Raw genomic sequence first — 19,701 nt, forward strand, 5'->3', positions numbered from 1 at the left:
ACGAATGTGTAATACCACCAAAATCCTTATTCTAAGTTGCCTAAGCTGCATCTGTATGATATATAAAATATTTACAACATAAAATTTAGCCAAATATAAAAGGTTAAGTACACGTAGCCCGAGGCAAATTTATTTTAACAGCAATTTAATTTTTTTTAATGGAAATTATCAGCTCTGTTTCAAATAAATTAATTCGGTCTTGTTATATTATACATTTAGGCATGAATGTTTTATTTTCATGAAATTTCAAGTATGGCATTACATTTTACAAGAAAACTTTTAAAGGTATATAACACTATTTACACGTTAAGAATTTTACATTTAAAACATGGAAAAACATGTCCATTTAAAAAATTAAAATAAACAGGATGTTTAAAAGTGTTTTATAGCGTAACATAGTTTGTCATCTTTAGTGGATTATCAGTATAAAGAACAAATACATTATAAATTCACATTTACATGAAAATATACTGTTGAAAGTGTGATAAGGTTATTAAAATAAATAACCGGTTCACATTATCATTCTTATTTTAAGTTACTATTTTATGTATATGTAGTCGGCTATAGGCTTTTTATGTGTTTATTATGTCTAATTTATTAGAATGTATGTAACCGTTTGAAATAAATTTTATGGGTTTCTATAATGTCAAGTTCAAAGAATTTGATTTCGGTTCTATATTTATTTGTTGCTTTGTATTAGTGTCGAAATTATGCTAAATTAAGTAACAGCCTGTACAGTTAGAGTAAGAAAAGGTTCGCCCCCCTTAAGATCTATTTTCGTGTGCTCAGTATGAGCGATTGCTTTTCCGATTAAAATGACATATTGCGACGCAATGATGTTGTTTAGATTCAAAAGGTACTAAGAGTTTAAGTCTTGATAAAGGAATGAATTTGAAAACTGACGAAGGTTTTCTTACTCTGACTGTACATGTCTTATTACAAAACAAGGATTGGTTTGGTATTCCATCTGATTTATTTGAAATATATAGGCAAGCTGGAAAATGAGTTACTTGATGGTATGTTTTTATTACCGCTAAAGATATGAATATTGTAAGCAATATGATTGTTGGATACATGAGTGTATCCAGTAAAAGTATGTTTATTTATTAAAGATTTAATTCAAGAAATTGACATATTTCATTATACATTAAAAATTTAACAAAAAGAAAACCGACTTCAAACAAAACACTATTTAAAAACAATAAAATATTTTTACAGTTCTCCTAAGTAAAATAAGATGAAAAATATTAGACTATTTGAGTAATCGATTTACGATAAACACCCCATTTTTAAGTCGGTTTAAAAGAAACTTACCTACTTTACCTTATTTTATTAATACGTTTTGGTTATGTAGTTTGATGTATTCCAGTTTAAGAACGAAATATTTATTTATAAGAATTATTATATAAATACACAAATATGAATTATAAAACAGTAACTGCATTTAATCTTAATATTATAGTATTTACAAGCACTAATAACATAGTCTAATCAAAAGAAAACCGTAATGTAGATGGTATATGTATATAACATCTGGAATTACAAAATGTCAATATATGTTTGTATTGTTCACAGGTTTTCCGATAGCTCTGTCGAAACCACATTATATGGATGCTGATCCAGAACAGCAGTCTTACTTCAAAGGATTCAAGCCGGACCGGCAGAAGCATATGTCCGTGGTTGAGATAGAACCGGTAATTATTCTTACAACAACAACTACAACAACAGCCTGTTAATTTCCCACTGCTGGGCTTAGGTCTCCTCTCCTTTTGAGGAGAAGGTACATAATCCACTACGCTGTTCTAATGCGGGTTGGTGGAATACACATGTGGCAGAATTTCTATGAAATTAGACACTCAGATAGATTGCTGATGTAATAAGGAGTAGCATAGGCTTACTTTTCAAATCAAATCAAATTAATGTCTAAACACTCTCCAATGGCGCTCACTGCCCTCTCGCCGCAGCCGTTGGTTGTCTTCCACCAACAGCTTAATATCACAAATGCTACCTATATACAGATTTAATAAATTATAGTAAAAACTGCGAACCGAATAATAGCTTTTTGTTAAATTCAAACGCGCATGGAGTAGCGGGCACACCTAGTAATATATAAAACCTATTATAATATGATTATTTTAATATTACTTACTTCGAAATTAAATATCGATTTAATTCAGTTTCTTGCGCTATGAAAATATAAATTAACTTGAACTTAAACTTGATCTTATAATAGTTAACTTAAGTTGTTTATTTTTTAATAATTATTTTCCATAACATTGACGTCAGTAATTACTTTTAATAAGATGAAAAAATATTAATATATTATAATTACTTTTAATAAGATGAAAAAATCAATAAATATATTTGTATAAAAAAGACGTACGTACAAATTATACATTATTGTTTTTGTCATCGCTACTCATTTAGAAACATTCATAATTATCCCAAGAGTAGAGTTTTCAACTTAATTCACAGGTACATTATTTATCATCATTATCAGCGTGTGTGTGTTTGTGTGTGTGTGTGTGTGTGTTTCTTTTAAATTACGCAACGGATTTTGATGCGGTTTTTTAATTAGATAAAATTTTTTAATTAGGTGTTTCGACAAGAAAGTTTTTGTATTTATTTCAAATCGTGCTCAGCGGTGAAGGAAAACATCGTGAGGAAACCTGCATGTGTCTAATTTCATCGAAATTCTGCCACATGTGCATTCCATCAACCCGCATTGGAACACCGTGGTGGAATATGTTCCAAACCCTCTCCTTAATGGAAGAGGAGGTCTTAGCCCAGCAATTTGAAATTTACGGGCTGTTACTTTACAATGATACACACATTGTTTCTATTATACTAGTTAACATATAAATACTACATATAGGGAAATTTATATTGGCATGATGTCCTTAAATGATTATAATATTGCGGATACGAAACGGTTCTCAGACGGAAATATCAATATGCGTGTGTTAGCATAGAATATATGGATTAGGTCATCAAAACTAGATAAATATACATTTTTATAAGAATAATATATTGTCTTTTAATATAGCGCTGTTTTAGAAAATCGAACACATAAAGAAATGAAAATTTATTGTTTAACTCATGTTAAATTCATTTAAAGAATTTATAGCTAGATAGCCTTGTGTATGAATATTTTTTGTGTATCTTAATAACGAATCAACTGATTGAGATACGCGTGAGATTCACGACATTATGGAGGGTTGAAAGGTTGAAAATAGCGGGACGTTTTAGAGATAAAAGACGGGATCAATTTACTTTGATTGATAGAGAAATAGACATTTCCATTTTTAAATATAAAGTTTTTTTCATAATAAATATTTATTATTTTATATATGTATATATTAATAGCACAAATTTCATTAAAATAAATTTGAAAAGCGCAGTTACAATTAATAAGTATAATATATTTATAGAAAGGGATATAAAATGCAACAGACAGCCTATCGTTAAAACAGCGATCTCACAGACAACCTAATACTAAATAGACATTCAATATTATAACTACTAAATAACAAGTAAATATGGATGTTGCTAATAATACAAACACAGGAAAATATTTATTTAATAACAATATTAATTTCTTAATGCAAGTTTCTCATTAAAAATGTATTTTTCCATAATGTTTCTGAGTAAAATCGTCGCAAGGTAATATGAATAAAATAGCGGAGGTTTCAAGGTATGCGTGCATGCTTTAGTATCTGTTATATGAAATTAACAGTGATTGTATTATATTGACGAGTTTGTGGAGATAATATGAATTTGACCGTTATGAAAATAACATGTGACCTTCGCAAAAGATGCTGGCCAAACAAACAGGCCTGTAAATTTCCCACAGCTGGACTAAGACTTTTCTTCCTTTGTGGAGAAGGTTAGGAGCATATTCCACGATGCTGCCCTAACGCTTGTTGGTGGATTCACATGTGGCACAGTTTCGTTGAAATTAGACACATGCAGGTTTCCTTACGATGTTTTCCTCTATCAACAAGCACGATTTGAATTATAAACACAAATTAAACACATGAATATTCAGGGGTGCTTGCTTGTGTTTGAACCTGCAATCATCCGTTAAGAGGCCGCGTTCTAACGACTGGGCCATATCGGCATTATATATATACAACGAGAAAAGAAAGAAAATTGACATGCTGTCGGGGCACCGTAGTGTGCTGGGTGCTATAGTTCGTATTTAGAGATAGTTTAGTTGAGCGAGGTCACCTAATTCAACAAAAGTCGGTTCCTTCAAGGGTGAGAATACTAATGATGACGTCATATTTGCATAGTTTAAGGATACATTATTTTTGCTATATCATGTAAAAGCCGAGAAGGCTCAGTTGACACATGATTGACAAAAGTCTTAGTTCAAGTTCACCGAACATTTATTATTCAAAGTAATTGAACAATTGATGTATAAAAAACTATGCTAAATACTCGTAACATATACATATGTGATGTCATAGCAATTATCGCGATTTGTAATTTTGTTTGTTACAATCTCAAGGAGTAATGGAATATTTTAATGGAGCTTTCATTTTTTTTCCGTCAACCATTGAGAAGGCAGTTTACAAGGCAATCAGCAAACGTTATTTATATTAACTGTATTTTTTTTAAAACTATCTATACTAGTAATGCGTTATGGGATAGTTATAATTCTCACCCATAAAAAAAATCCTATAAAACTCTTTTTTATATTTTAAATGACTTATTGTTTGAAGTAATATTAAAACGCATATTTAATTTTGAGCCCAGTTGGTCCAGTAACGCGTGTATAACCAATGACAGCGGATACAGAGAAATCCAGCATCAGGCACTAAATCAGACATAACTATGATATGTACCTGATTTTATTCATAATTAATGGTGAAATAAACATCGTGAGGAAATCTGTGTAATAGTATATGTCTAATTTCAAAAACCCGTATGTAAGGCGGAGGATCTCCTCAAAAAGGAACAAGTTCCTAGCAAAGCTTTGGGTTACTTACAGACTTTATTTGAAGAGAGACTTGTATTCCAAATTACGTGTTTTCACGGATGCGCTACTACGAGGTCCCGGTTTCGATTCCTCGCTGAGTCGATGTAAATAAGTTTAATAATTTTCTATGTCGTCTTGGTACCGCTAACACTCGACGTGTTTGCGGTACCGTTGTATTTCTGATTTTCCATATCATAAGTGCTATAGCTACTTACATTGGGATCAGAGTAATGTATGTGTTTTGTCACGTGTGAGAGTAACAAATTGATATAAGGTGAGGATGAGGTCAAGAAGGAAAAACAGCGCTTTAAAAGCGCTAGAAAATCTTAACCATTTGGCACACAAACAAATATATCTGACGATCATCTAAAAACGTTTCAAATATAACGTCACGTCTACATTATACACATGAATTATTAGCACTTTTTTTTGCACTTCATTTGTTTAAAATTTTAACAATACTTCGTTAAACGCAAATCATATTGACAAATATTTTTGTAATTATGGAAAAATTTAATTCAATAGACGTAACGGCTGATTTTGTATTTAAATTAAGGATCCTGTTTTTTTTTCAAAGTTATATGAATAGGTGTGACTATCTTTGTTATTGTTGTCAATGTGTTGTCGAAATGCGTCAAAAGAATATTTTTATTGATTGTCAAGACAAACAAGACACGCATTTTGTTGTAAATAAGCATTTTGTTACTTTACTTCACTAATTAAATACCCTAAAAAATAAACATTTAACGTGAAAATAATTTCAAAATTGTTTTAATCCTGCTTAAGGCGTGATGAGCATTTATTATACTAGCTAACTATCCGGATTTCTCTTTATTAGACATTATATCGCATGATTTTTGCGGTAATAATAATAATAAATATTTTTATTCCATATTCTGCTCCTAATGATTGTAGCATGATATAATTACATTACATTAATTTATTAATCAAAATTTACTTCCTCTACACTAAAGCCTTTCTCGATGTATTACATAGAGTATCTAAAACTGTTAATCAGAGCAGTTGCTCCTAAAATTAGCTCATCCAATAAACGAATCCATCATATTTATAATATAATAGGTTGCAAGAAAGCAGTTGATATAAAGTATTATTTTGCCGGCATTATAATACATATCAAATAACCGAAGACCGGTATATATTGAGCCCTGTTGTATAGTTTCTTGGAGGTAGAGCTTTGTGCAAGCCCGTCTGGGTTGGTACCACCCACTCATCTGTTATTCTACCGCCAAACAACAGTACTCAGCATTGTTGTGTTCCGGTTTGCAGGGTGAGTGAGCCAGTGTAACTACAGGCACAAGGGACATAATATCTTAGTTCCCAAGGTTAGTGGCGCATTGATGTGTCAATTGAGTGGTCATTGTCTATGCCTATGACCCATAAGCTCGTCCGCCAACCTATACCATAAAAAAATGACGTAATCTGATTTATTGTGTTGTTTATGTTTTATTAATGATTAATAATATTACAGACATTGGGAGTCCCAGTAAAGGTGACCACGAACATTCAAGTCAACATAGCCGTCCGGACGTCCTCTGGAAATCCCATCACGAAACCTCTGAAAGATAAGGTCATGCCGATACTCTGGCTGTCATTGGTATGTCACTTTCAAATTAACTTGTTTACTTACGCAAGCGATTTCTTTTAATGGTTTTTAGTCGTTGAGAATAAATAAATATTATTATTTTAATCATTTAGAACGTCTACAATTATGTTGCAATAATAAAATTTTCTTTTCTATATGATAAATATATATATATATTTTTAATTGATACACAAATAAAAGCAGGGATTTCACGATTGATAAATAAGGTTCATTGACAAAGAAATCGAAAAGAATAAAAGATAAATTTGATCCATTTAAATGAATAAATTTCACACTTACACAAATAATCTGTCTTGTCTTTCGATTTAGATTCTAGAATAATTCTGTAAGCCTTTCCGTTATAAGAAAGCCTTAAGAAATTCTTTACTATCCTAATGAGTTACTCTAACATTTAAATAGCACAAACTGTTCACACACACGCCTTTTTATTAAGGCGTTATTTATTAAATTTATTAACGTAATAAATTCGGTATGATTTATTTCCATCGTTCACCATTAACTATTTTAAATATAGCTTACAAAATCAATATTGAACTTGTAGATGATTATTCCTCATTAATAATTTACGATAGTGATTATTATGATCATGAATCAATGATCACGATCATTTTAATAATATCAGGTAGCAAATTAAAGTGTTAAATTAAACATTTAAATGTTAAAATATTCAATTAATTTAGTTGTGATTAGTTTCTGTGGCTATTACACGTGTGAAAAGGGGACGGACCTTATAGGGTCTTTTTTGTACCCCAGACAACATAATATGATAATTTTTAGTTGATCAGTTTTGTTGTGAAGAAGTAAAAGCGTAACAAGCAAACACATAAACATTGTTACTTCTGTATTTATATAATATTAGGATGACAAGACATACCACAAAAAATTATAAAAATATATATTATAGAAAAGTATATAGCTTAGAGTGGTAAAAAGGTATTTCAAGTGCTAAAATAATTACAAATATTAAATCAAAACATCATAATTAATACGAATTTTTTCGAAGAAAATTAAGTTCTAATTAAGAAAAAAATTTAATTATAAATAATTATTTTTATAAGCACTACTGATGATGCTTAGTTAGTTTATGTATAACTATTAGGATCTTGATCAATACAATGTAATAATAATTTCATAATTATTTACTGAGAAAAATCATTAGCTATCTTATTAAGTATATGATGTTTAAACATACTGTATAATTTATAATTGTTAGATTTAATTGTTGACTACATAACTAAATTGAAACTACACTATAATACTTCGACAAGCTGGAGTTTAAAGTTTAAGTAACGTCGTAGGTTAACGTTACGCATTATTCAACGTTTTAAGTTAGAAGCGTTCATATACAAGGCAGTTTCAAAAATAACTTTAAAAACGTAATTTTACGCTCGACTAGAGTAAAAAATATCTTTTGATGTCGTTTTACATTTTTGTTTTGGGTTTTATTAATTTTAGTTACGTTATCGATGAAAAATTAACTTCTTCTTTTAATTTATTTATTACGATTTATTTCTTCCATGTCATATTTATTAAACGTGAAATTGGCAAAATACTCGTATATAGAGCTTAAGTTTAACCATGCTATATATAGACAAAAAAAAAAATTAAATTAAAAATTCTCAGAAACTCCCGCCACAAAAACATAAGCTACCTTTAAAAAGTAAAAAATAATAAAAGAAAATTAATCTTAAAGTACCTATATGTATAAGTATGTAATAATATTAAAAAAAAACTTCGCGTTGGGGGACCGCTCCTAATTAATTAGTGTCACATGCTTACTTCATCTTTTATCTAACGCTTATTATTATTTTGTACAATAGCGCTTGGTCTCGGTCAAACTTATAACCCCTCTTTTTGCGTCGGGGGTTAAAAAAGAAAAATATAATAATAAATCTTTAATTATTTCAGTATTGCAAGGAACCGCCTCCAGAAGTTCTCTACCTGCTTAATCTCCGATTAGTCATCGCTCCACCTCTGGTCATCACACTCGAAGTCCTACTCTTCATCATCGGTTTGTTCCTCGGAGTCCAGGGAGGCCACCGTCTCTGGAAACCTAAGTATAAACTCGTCAATACAAAAGACAATGATAAACCAAGAAAGGCTATCGAACGGAGGAAATCCAGTGTCATTTTAAATATGTCGGATAATAACGGCTTTATCGATGATCAGGAATTAGCGAAAGAAGCGGTATCCTTACTCGCTATCACAGAGGAAGATAATCACATACCAGATTTACTATTAAACGAATAACCTATAAATATACTATTACGAATTTAGGATTAACGAAATGTATTTATTACAAAAACCTCACTTATACGAGTTAAAATGTAATTAAATTAAGTAGATTGTATCAATGTTCTTGTGATGTGTTACTAAAACGTTCTAATACCTACTAGCAGTTAGTAGTATTAGTTATTTATGTACAGAATTGTTACAATATATCACGCGCGTTTCTATATGAAATTACTATTTTTCGACTAACAAAGGACTTAAATTAGCTAATATTATGACGGGGCTCAATTACAATAATCAATTATTTAGATTACATACGGACAGACAGACAAATGATTATTATATTAGACTATCAAAGCCCGGTACAAGCTGTCTATGTATTTAATATTTAAATTGTCATGGCGATCAGTTGAACGATAGAGAGGCTGTGACAATGCCATATATATGGCGAGTTACAATCAAGTGTATAATAATCACACAGATCTTGAGAGTACACCCGTTTTTGAGCACAATAATATGAGCTGTGTAGTTGGATTTATACCCTTGAGACTTGCCGTCCTGGCTTTATCTTTTATCAACAAAGATAAAGATCACTAAGCATTATAATCCGTCCAAAATTGTTTACGGGAATTATGGGTATAAGTGTTAAAGAATTACTAGTTGATGTAGGGTTAAGGTTTATACTGTTGAGAATATATTTACAATAAGCTTAGTTATAAATTATCATCGACTTCATTAGCTATTGATACAACGTTACACTTAATGGTAAGGCTTTCTGCCAGCCTGCCTGTGCACACACAAGACATTCTTCATACCGCCAAAGTAGCAATTCTTTGTATTATTGTTGATGGGTGAGTGAGGCTATGTAACTACATGTACAAGGGACATAACATCTTATTTCCCAATATTTTTGGCGCATTGACATTAAAAGGAATACTTGTTATTTTTTACAATGTCCGGGCAATGTTGATCATTATCCAGTTCGCTCGTTTGACCGTACACCTACCTACATATTTAAAACAAAAAATTAAACGAACAAGGCAATTTGATATATTAATTTGCAGCATTTACTATTATTACTTATAATAATTATTTGACGTAAAGACGAGGCCGTAAAAACGAATCGAAATTACGTAACGTTGGTCATAAGTGGCGAGTTATGTGTGTAATATTATTAAAAAAAAACCTACTACATTAGTAGTTAATTACTTTTTTTACGGTTCATTTATTTATACACACGTGTAATTAACTTTACCTGAATTTTTTGCTCAATTAGATATAAGCTGTCGCTCAATTTGTACACTACTTTTTTTATCGGATAATTTTTCAGTGTCTTCAATATATATTCCAAAGTATTTTTTAACACAACTTATGACATTAGCGCGTCAATAGATTGATTACCTTCAATAGCAGCCCTAGAATCTGATATTGATTGAGGATTTCGGTTGATGATTGAAAAATGACGTAAAAATTGTTTATTTTAAAACGAACGATGTCTTATGAACACTGTCTCTCCTGTCTGACGATGTGATGTGACGCCTAGGACCTATCGTATACATCCTACACAATCCTCAAATTTTATTGGCAGCATTCATAATTACAAAAACAATTAATAATTCCATCCTCATATTGAACCATACGTCTGTTTTGGCAAAGATTTTATTAATTTTAAATAATATCTTATTTATTTATGACCTAAACCTAGGGCTGTAATAGTAATTTATTGTTTTCAGTTATAAATATAATTTTTATTTCAGTGGGGAAACCCCATGGGCAATTAAAGATTAAAATTTACCTAAATGTGTTTAAATATGTAATATATAAGAACTTCCATTAGGTAATACAAAATGTCAGTATTATATAAGTGGAAAATGTTAACAATTTAGTTTTACTGGTAAATGTACAAATAACAACATTAACCGGCAAAAGTGGAACCAGACAATGTGTAAAATATGTATATTTTCATAATATATTCTAATTTCAACCAATAACCTTTAATAGTAATTTATTGTGATACTACTTTTAAAATAGATAGTTTAATTTTTAAGATTTTGTAAATATAGACTGAAGGTGTAATGTTAATAAAAAATACAATTTAAAAATGGATCTCGTTTTATTTATAACCTTATTTATTTCAAACTTATAATTACATAACAGACTAGATACAATATTTACACTTTGTAATTTAAGAAATAACTATATAAAATAAAAATAACTTATTATAAGTAACAAACTTAATAATATTATATTACAACAATTATAGTTTAAATAATTCTATAGTAATTTAAAGGTAAGTGGTACCACCTTCGATATAGGTACATGCGCTGGTAACTTATAACTTAAACCTCTTTATATATTAATCAAGAATATATTCAAATTATAATACAGTAAATTTATTATTTACAATTTTTTTTCAAAGATCAAAGAATTATTAATCAAACACAAATAGGTTTTTTACCAAATAATAAAATACAAAATGATGAGTGGTAACTAAACTTACCATTAATAAACAACAATTATTAATAAGTTATAAAGGTAACGATTTAAGCTAATAAAAAACAAATATTTAACAACAATAACTTTATACATTATATATAACATTATTTAAAGATATGGCTTTACAATTTTCTAACACTTAGAAGTTTTAACTACTCGAGTATTTTTGTATTAAAAAAGTTTTTGTAACTCATTAGGTAAATTGGTAGTTTTAATTAGACTCAATGGCTTTTATTTAATAAAGGAAGCTATGAAACTGTTACTGAAATCGGACTGACAGTTCTTTTAAAATTGTATCGATAATAATTTTGTGCCTGGCGCTAAAAAGACCAAAGTATAAGTACAATGAGGCCGCTAATATGTATTAAGACATTTGTACAAGTTTTTTTATGTATAAAAGAGTAAGTATAAAATCAAATCTATATATTTTAATATATGTAACTGAGTTTCTTTATCTGGTTTTTTCGGTAAAACCTAAATTTAATTCAACTTTGTAGCAACACGATTCGAAGTTTTGTGAATCCTTTTGATTTCTTGTGAACGATTTCAGTAGTCGTAGTATGGTCTCATGATATAACCAATTCAGATGACACTATAACAATTAAACACCATCATCATCATGGAGAACTTTTCATATCCGTTTCAAGGGTAATTTATTATTATTGCTTAATAATTTGTAGCATTAAGTAATCTTGTAACGTACATTCCATTATTCATGCGACTATTTTATCCAGTGGGGAAAAAAATTGTTAATCGTATTGTGTAAATTCAAGTTTAAAATTTCAAGCAAATTAAAGACCGCAAATGATTTTTGTGTGTGTTTCATTTGTACGTTAATCACTATGAATCAACTTTTTACCAAATATAGCTATATAAATGATGAAGGCAAAAAATGAAGATTACAAAAATGTTATTTATGATACACAAAAAAACAAAGGCAGGCAGACTGACGGACTGTATTATAATACACGTGTCTTTTTATATTTATTATTGGTAACACAGAATTATGAATGACGATCTGATACGTATCAATCTCCACCAATACAGATATATAAAATTAAATGAGTGATTTTAAATAGTATGTCATTACTCTCATTAAGACTTCTTAATTAATATGCTTAACAAAATAAATAAATTTGGATTATAACCACACATTAAATGCCACATTAAGTAAAAAGAATGTATATGTTAATAGTAATAAATCTACTTGGTGGTAAGGCTCTCTGCAAGCCCGTCTGGGTTTTAGCTCCATACAGTATATTGTCATGTTCAACTGATTAGTTAGTGAGCTAGTGTAACTAAAGAAACAAAAGATATAACATATTAGATGCCAAGGATGTTTTATGTATCTTAGAGTAGCTTTTCTATAGATTTAGTGGTCACTAACGGTCACGTGACCAATATGCCTGTTTGACTACCTATATGATGAAGAAAAGTTTTCGTTTACATTATAGGCTTGAAGAATGCTCCACAACTATTCTAATCAACAATTCAACAATTTTTTGATCCACTCTATGGATTGGGTGGGATTTTATGTACTGCAAATTTAAATTAATTTCGATATTTTTATTTCATCATTATTTTACAATTAAACAGGCTTTAAGTTCTCAAACGAGATTTCTCTCTTGAATTTTGTAATTACTTGAGTAACCCTCTGGAAATGTTCGGTCTAAACGACCGTTGCTGCCAATTCGAAGGTTGAATACCGATTACCTTTCAACTGGCATAAATATGAGCGTAAATCCATGACACGTAATGACCGACGTTCGTGTAAACATCTGGAACACCCATTCTAGCACATCCTGAGCCGAAGGATGTCAAGCCTCGCAGCTCCCAGCGACCACCTGATCTGCACTGGAGTGGGCCCCCACTGTCGCCCTGGAAAGAGAACGAATTTTATTTAAAATAACTTCTTTATAAATTCGTCTTCAACAACAACAACAACAACAGCCTGTAAATTCCCACTGCTGGGCTAAAGGCCTCCTCTCCCTTTGAGGAGAAGGTTTGGAACAAATTCCACCACGCTGTTCGAATTCGTCTTCACAAATAGTTAAATGCCTGTAAAGTCCCTTATGTGGCTTCCATAATACTGTTCCAGTGTGAATTGCAAATCGGCTGCAGAATTTCATTCAATCAAAGTCAGAAAGCATGTTTTTATACGACCTTTATTTACTAAGCTATTTAAGGTCATACCATAAATAAAAAATAAACTCATAAGAAATATTTAATAATTGTTATTGGTTATAAAAAACAATTAATCATTAATTAATATCTTCATTCGAATTCGATCAATCAAACGTCAATAATATTTCATTGCCATATTCTCATCTCGTAACAAGATGTTATAAATCTTCATTATAAATAACAAAATTAATTACTTAATTTAATCAATTAATGACTGAAAATTATTGTTTTCAATGTCTTTACATTGTATTCTAAGTATAATTATACCTTCTGAAGCTACTTTGTTAGGTATTGAAATTCTACATGATAATCGAGATTGTAAACAGGCAATTATATTTTTCCTCATTTTTATTTGATGTATATTTTTTATTTCATTCAACGATATGTGTTCAACAATCTAAATGAATATCAAATTAGTACTTTAAGTAAAAACATGTTTTTCCTTATCACTTACCACACAAGCTCCAGTACTGCCATCTGTGCTACCAGCACATAAATGTCCATCGTTCAACGGTAAGCTCAACGAATATCTGTCCCTGCAAAGCTGTAGCGGCAAGACAGGCACTTCAGCTTCCAAAAGAACATCCGTTAAAGTGCCGTTAGTCTGTTCTCTTCCCCACCCAGTCGCATAGCATTCATCTTTGAAATCTAAACCATTATTATCATCGATGAATGGATCTATTTCTTCACCGAACATTAGTTTTTTATCACTTCTATTAATACTATCTTTAATTTTGTCTCTAGCTGCTTTAGTTTTGATGAGTTTAACGACGCTATCCAAAGAAGCGCTGTCGTATGCTAAATCTTTGACTTTATTTACTGTTTCATGCACATTAATTTCTTCATCATTCTTCCTCTCCGTCGGTCTGTTCGATTCGTTTGACACTCTCACGTTGTATCTCGTGTTCTTATGTTTTTTATTTATTACACCCGAGAACACGGTTTTAGTAAGGTTGTTTAGTTTTTCCAAATATTTCACGGCTGTATCCGGGTTTGGTCGGGGAGGTTTTGGTTTTCTTCTTATTTCATCTGGTTTTTTGAAGAATGATGTGCTCCTTTCTGTATTGTGATTGATTGGTAATTCGTATGAAGGAAGGCAGATCGTGCGTATCCTACTTCCAGCGCTTACATCAGCTGCCTTTATCATTTTCATTAGAGCTGAAATATTAAAAGTAATATATACATTATTACGATATTAATTATCCTCTACATATAATATTTGTTTTCTTCTTATAACTTTTGGTACTAAAACTGGCATATTCCTTGGTTATTAAAAAAAAAACAGATATTAATTTACCTATATCATGCTGGTAATTGTGGAACCTCTGGTGAAGGACGATTCTCTCGATAGGTAGGTAAGACCCGCGCTGTTCAGCTCTATCCCACTCGCCTAAGACAGCAGTCCATAGAGCTGGCACTGGTAGATTGAAGAGTTCACTGAAATCAATTGCTTATACATGAATATGAATAGTAACATCGAGAACAATTTCAAATCGTGATCGTAGAATAGAATAAAAATTAAATATTTCATCAGTGAGGCAAATTTTTTATGTATCCAGTAATTCATTAAAAATGGAATTCAAGCTTATTTCAATACTCCATACTGAAATAAGCTTGAATTCCATTTTTTAAACAGGAAAATATATTGTCGGGCAAAAGTTGATGTATCTGTTGAAAATAGATGAAAATATTTCAAAGACTTCACACAACATAAAGGCTATGAAAAATTGACAGGCGCAATGAAACAGTTAAACAACCTACTTTTATGAATAAAAGTATGTATGTATGTATATTACATATATAGTTGAATTGAAGTATCAAAGTGATATTGCAAATAATAATAATAGGAAAAGTAGAAAATGTCTCAAAATTATCTTGTTAATAATGAAGACACAGTGTAGAGCGAATTATATTGAGTACTGGTTTTTCAAACAATTATATCGAACAAAATATTACATATTGATCACTTTGAATGAATTATTTAAAATGAACAAACCGTATTTAGGTAAGACAAACTTAGTCACTCTCAACTATAACAGGGTTATAATTGCTTTTGACAACAAGATCAAGATTTAAAGAATATTCTTTTAGATTTACAGTTATAAAAAACTTAACGAAATTATAATATGCAGTATTGTTTAGAACCTGGGCTCCGGGAGTCCCACATACCACACACTCGGAAATGCGTAATTCGTTTTTCCAGCGAGAAAAAAGGTATTATTTGCTCAAACGACATGTTAACCTAAGTTCCAACAAATTGAATATTACTTATGTATGCAGTGGGCGGTCGTCAACAGCCATTGTGGGTGGATCAGTACTCCACCACACCAGTGCCCGATGAGGCCGTAGTTGGGGTGGAGCAGTTGAAGAGAAACCTGAAACGTACGAAATACAATTGGACCCTGTAAAGTGGCATACTATGAGTAGCATGACCCTTAAGAGATGGGAACTTTGTTATTATAAAAACAAAACCGTTTTTTTGGCGTATTTTGACGGACAAGCATACCGGCCTCGTGATCATAAGTGTTCACCAATAGACAATGGCACTGTAAGAAATTAACTATTCCTTATATCATAGAGCTAAGAAGAGTCTTGTGCCTGTAATAATCTTTGATTCAGTCAAACTCGATCGATAGTCAGAATGTAGAAGAATCCTTAGTCACGCCAGGATTTTTTCACATTCCCTGTATAGTTATGGTGGTAGGGCTTTGTGCAAGCCCGCCTGTGTAGGTACCACCCACTCATCAGATATTCTACCACTAAAAAACAGTACGCACTGTGGTTGTGTTCCGGTTTGAAGGGTGAGTGAGCCAGTGTAACTACAGGAACAAGGGACATAGCATCTTAGTTCCCAAGGTTGGTGGCATATTGACGATGTAAAGAATAGTTCATATTTCTTACAACGTCATTGTCTATGGGTGATGGTGACCACTTACCATCAGGTGGCCTATACGCTCGTCAACCTATTCCATAAAGAAAAAAAATTGGACGATAGTTAAAATGGCTGGAAATCACAGTCGCCGGAAGAGATTTCCACATTTGTATGCACGCAGGAGAAATGACACAGATTGAAGAGTGGGATGACGTTGGGATGACATATCATTGAGATGTTTTATATGCTATATCAGGTCTGATGAATTCAAGTTCACAAGCTATGACTGCATTAATTAATGGGTACAAAGGGTTTGTATTTCTTACATAACATGAATGGGTATAAGCTAAAAATAAAGTAATCATGCATCTGATTTATCCATTAAAACCTTGTTAAATACAAATATTGAAGGTAGTTGTCTGGACGTAAGTGTCGCCGCAGCTTAATGTACGATATAGCGTCATGTCCTATTAACTTTTCAGAATAACACAGGTATGAACCATCCTTTATTTCTTTTGGTTATAGTATTCGTTAGTGAAAGTAATATAGTATATTATATAACTTTTGAATAAAATAAATTACGACTAAAATTTAATGAAGCATTATTATACTTACTTAGATTATAAAAATAATTAATTTATATCATTATAATTTAATGTAAATATCATTAAAAACTTAATTATATATTATATATGTCAGTATTCTTCAAGAAAGGAGTTTCTTTTCAGGTAAAATAACCACAAAACAAATTCGAACCTGCCACGGCCAAGCGCCGCGTTTTGATTCCCTCCCTTTGATAATTCGGAGCTGCCCTGCTGACCTCTCGCGTGGTTGCCTCGTGTGCCTCCTCAGAGGTACACCACATTCTGAAACAAATATTATAGTCTTATAAAAAATATAATTCAATTTTCTTAGGTATTTAAAAAATGTACCCTTTTTGCACTTATGAGCATTTATGAGCCGCCATTTAATTCGTAATGACGTCATATCGATAATCGATTTATATATTTTTTTTCAATGTAATGTTTAATAATCAAATCGATTAACACATTTAGCGTTTAAATGGTAATAGAAACGCACGCAATGCAAGTACGGAACACATAATGTCACTGTATTAATAAGAACAGAAAAAGTGCGATTCGAAGCTACGGAAAGATAGTTCCGTATATATTTATTTTTGACCATTTGGATAAAGAAGGACCTTATTTGCCATTTATTAGTAAATATAATTAGTGTTTCAAAAACTGGTAATAAATGTGAGTAATCTATACTAATATTATAAATGCATAAGAAAGAATGTAGACAATATAGTAATTGGACTAAAGCCTACTTTCTTTTTTATCTTTGGAGAGAAGATTTGGAACTTATTACCCAACTCTGCTAAAATGTGGAGTGGTGAACGGTAGTTTATCATGATATTTTTCATCACCAACAAGCACCAGATTACACACACATCGAACACATGAAAACATCATATCAATGGTGCCGTTGTATTTAAACTCGGACTAAACTAACTAAATACTGATGTATTTATAATTCACGTATTCTAATCACTGGGCCTTCACACTTCAACTTTGTCCAAATCAAAATCAAAATATACTTTATTCAAGTAAGCCTTTACGAGCACTTTTAAATGGTCATTTAACAACTATATTAAGTGAAGCTAAGACAGTTTCAAGTTATTTAAGGAACCCTAAAAACTAAAGTATATAAACGCTGATCTATTAGCTATAGTAATATGTATATTATTACAAGAAAAACTGTCATTACATTATTAACGCACAGTATCTGCATTAGATTATTTCTACCACGGAACACTACGGTCACGCGATTCACGCGATTGTATGTTATTGTATGTGTTAAGTTTTATCAACTTCCTAAGTGCTATATCCGTCTTAGATTGTTTAATATATGTTTGAGGCGTTAATTATTGCAGTTCCTTTAAGATAGCGGAGTTAATGTATGTTAATTGTACACTCTCTATTTATTATTTCAACATCATCTAATAATAGGCCTATAATATTTTTAGAAAGTCTTGGATAAAAAAAAAATCAATAAATTTTTATTTCAAGAAATAATTTATATTTAATGGATTATAATAAAATTATTGGTCGAACAAATTGTCTAGGATGTGTGTTGGTATAGAATTATCTCACTGGTAATGATCATGGGGAACAATGGGTTTGCATCAGTACTTTGGCTTACTGTACGTTTCGTGCTATCAGACTTGCTTTTCAAATAAAAATCCAATGACTATTATTATTAACGCGCCCCAGGGTATGTTCTTAGGATCTCGGAATCTATGGTCTTATAGAGCAACGAGGGAATCAAATTTTCTCTACGGAAAATAACTATTTGTAAGTAATTTTATGGTACACCAATGCGTGGACTAAGTCTACTTCTCCAATGTCATAAATCGAAAAATAGGAATAATGATCCGGGGAAGTTAACTATATAAGTTAGTTATATTTTTGGCTGACATCCTGTTATAGCATTTCATGAGTTGATTGTGACTTCCGCGCCCACTATAGTCGACTTACTGGCGACTATCGCCACTGAACGAGACTTAAACGACAGCTCGAAAACCGAATGTAAGTATTATGTACATTATAATCATTAAAAATCAATTAAAATCTAATAATATCTTGGCTGAAATGGCCCAGTGGTTAGATCGCGTGCATCTTAGCCGATGATTGCGGGTTCTAGTCCAGGCAACCACCACTGTATATATGTGCTTAATTGTGTTCATAATTCATCTCATGCTCGGCGGTGAAGGAAAACATCGTGAGGAAACCTGCATGTGTCTAATTTCATTGTAATTCTGCCACATGTACTTTCCACCAACCCACACTGGAACAGCGTGGTGAAATATGCTCCAAACCTTCTCCTGAGTGGGAGAGGAGGCCTTAGCCCAGCAGTGGGAAATTTACAGCCATAGCCAAGGCTATGGCTTGTTATTGACAAAAAACAATAGAGAAATGCCTTAAAGAAACTTAATATATCACTCTATCTTCAGTAATTTAAAGTAAACATCCCACTGCGCTTATACCCCTCCGCCTTTCATGACAAGATTTGGGACTTATTAAAAAACACAATGCCGGTTACTATTTCGTTACACAAAATACACTTGAGTGCCAGATTTGTCTGAGGTTTCCTTACGATATTTCCTTCAGCCGAACATGAATAAAAACACAATTTAAACACGCTAAACTTCAATGTAGTTATAAAAGCCACAATTTACAATTAACATTCACAAGTATACTGAGCCTCTATGTTAGCTTGTACTACCCACGCGAGCAAACACGGGTA

General features: G+C 31.4%; 2 protein-coding genes across 3 annotated transcripts in view; one reads left to right on the forward strand and one right to left on the reverse strand.

Moving 5' to 3' along the window:
• The window catches only part of LOC124535283 (lysosome membrane protein 2-like), a 70,698-nt gene extending 61,099 nt beyond the window's left edge, over positions 1–9,599 (forward strand). Inside the window, exons 10-12 of the mRNA XM_047111445.1 lie at positions 1,576–1,694; positions 6,474–6,599; positions 8,517–9,599. Coding sequence (XP_046967401.1) covers positions 1,576–1,694; positions 6,474–6,599; positions 8,517–8,858 — 587 coding nt within the window. The 3' untranslated portion in view covers positions 8,859–9,599. The remainder of the gene's footprint in view (positions 1–1,575; positions 1,695–6,473; positions 6,600–8,516) is intronic.
• Positions 9,600–11,028: 1,429 nt separating this feature from the next.
• LOC124535459 (transmembrane protease serine 13-like) overlaps positions 11,029–19,701 on the reverse strand; it is a 28,713-nt gene continuing 20,040 nt past the window's right edge. Inside the window, exons 2-7 of one of the 2 annotated variants that reach the window (XM_047111685.1) lie at positions 17,149–17,258; positions 15,789–15,895; positions 14,818–14,957; positions 13,975–14,678; positions 13,050–13,214; positions 11,029–11,928 (exon numbers count right to left, since the gene is read on the reverse strand). In XM_047111685.1, coding sequence (XP_046967641.1) covers positions 13,053–13,214; positions 13,975–14,678; positions 14,818–14,957; positions 15,789–15,895; positions 17,149–17,258 — 1,223 coding nt within the window. In that variant the 3' untranslated portion in view covers positions 11,029–11,928; positions 13,050–13,052. Of the gene's footprint in view, positions 11,929–12,904; positions 13,215–13,974; positions 14,679–14,817; positions 14,958–15,788; positions 15,896–17,148; positions 17,259–19,701 lie in introns of those variants that run through there. The other variant, XM_047111684.1, reaches the window with a different exon arrangement.

Source organism: Vanessa cardui, chromosome 14 (assembly GCF_905220365.1).
Source record: "Vanessa cardui chromosome 14, ilVanCard2.1, whole genome shotgun sequence".
NCBI classification, from domain to species: domain Eukaryota; kingdom Metazoa; phylum Arthropoda; class Insecta; order Lepidoptera; family Nymphalidae; genus Vanessa; species Vanessa cardui.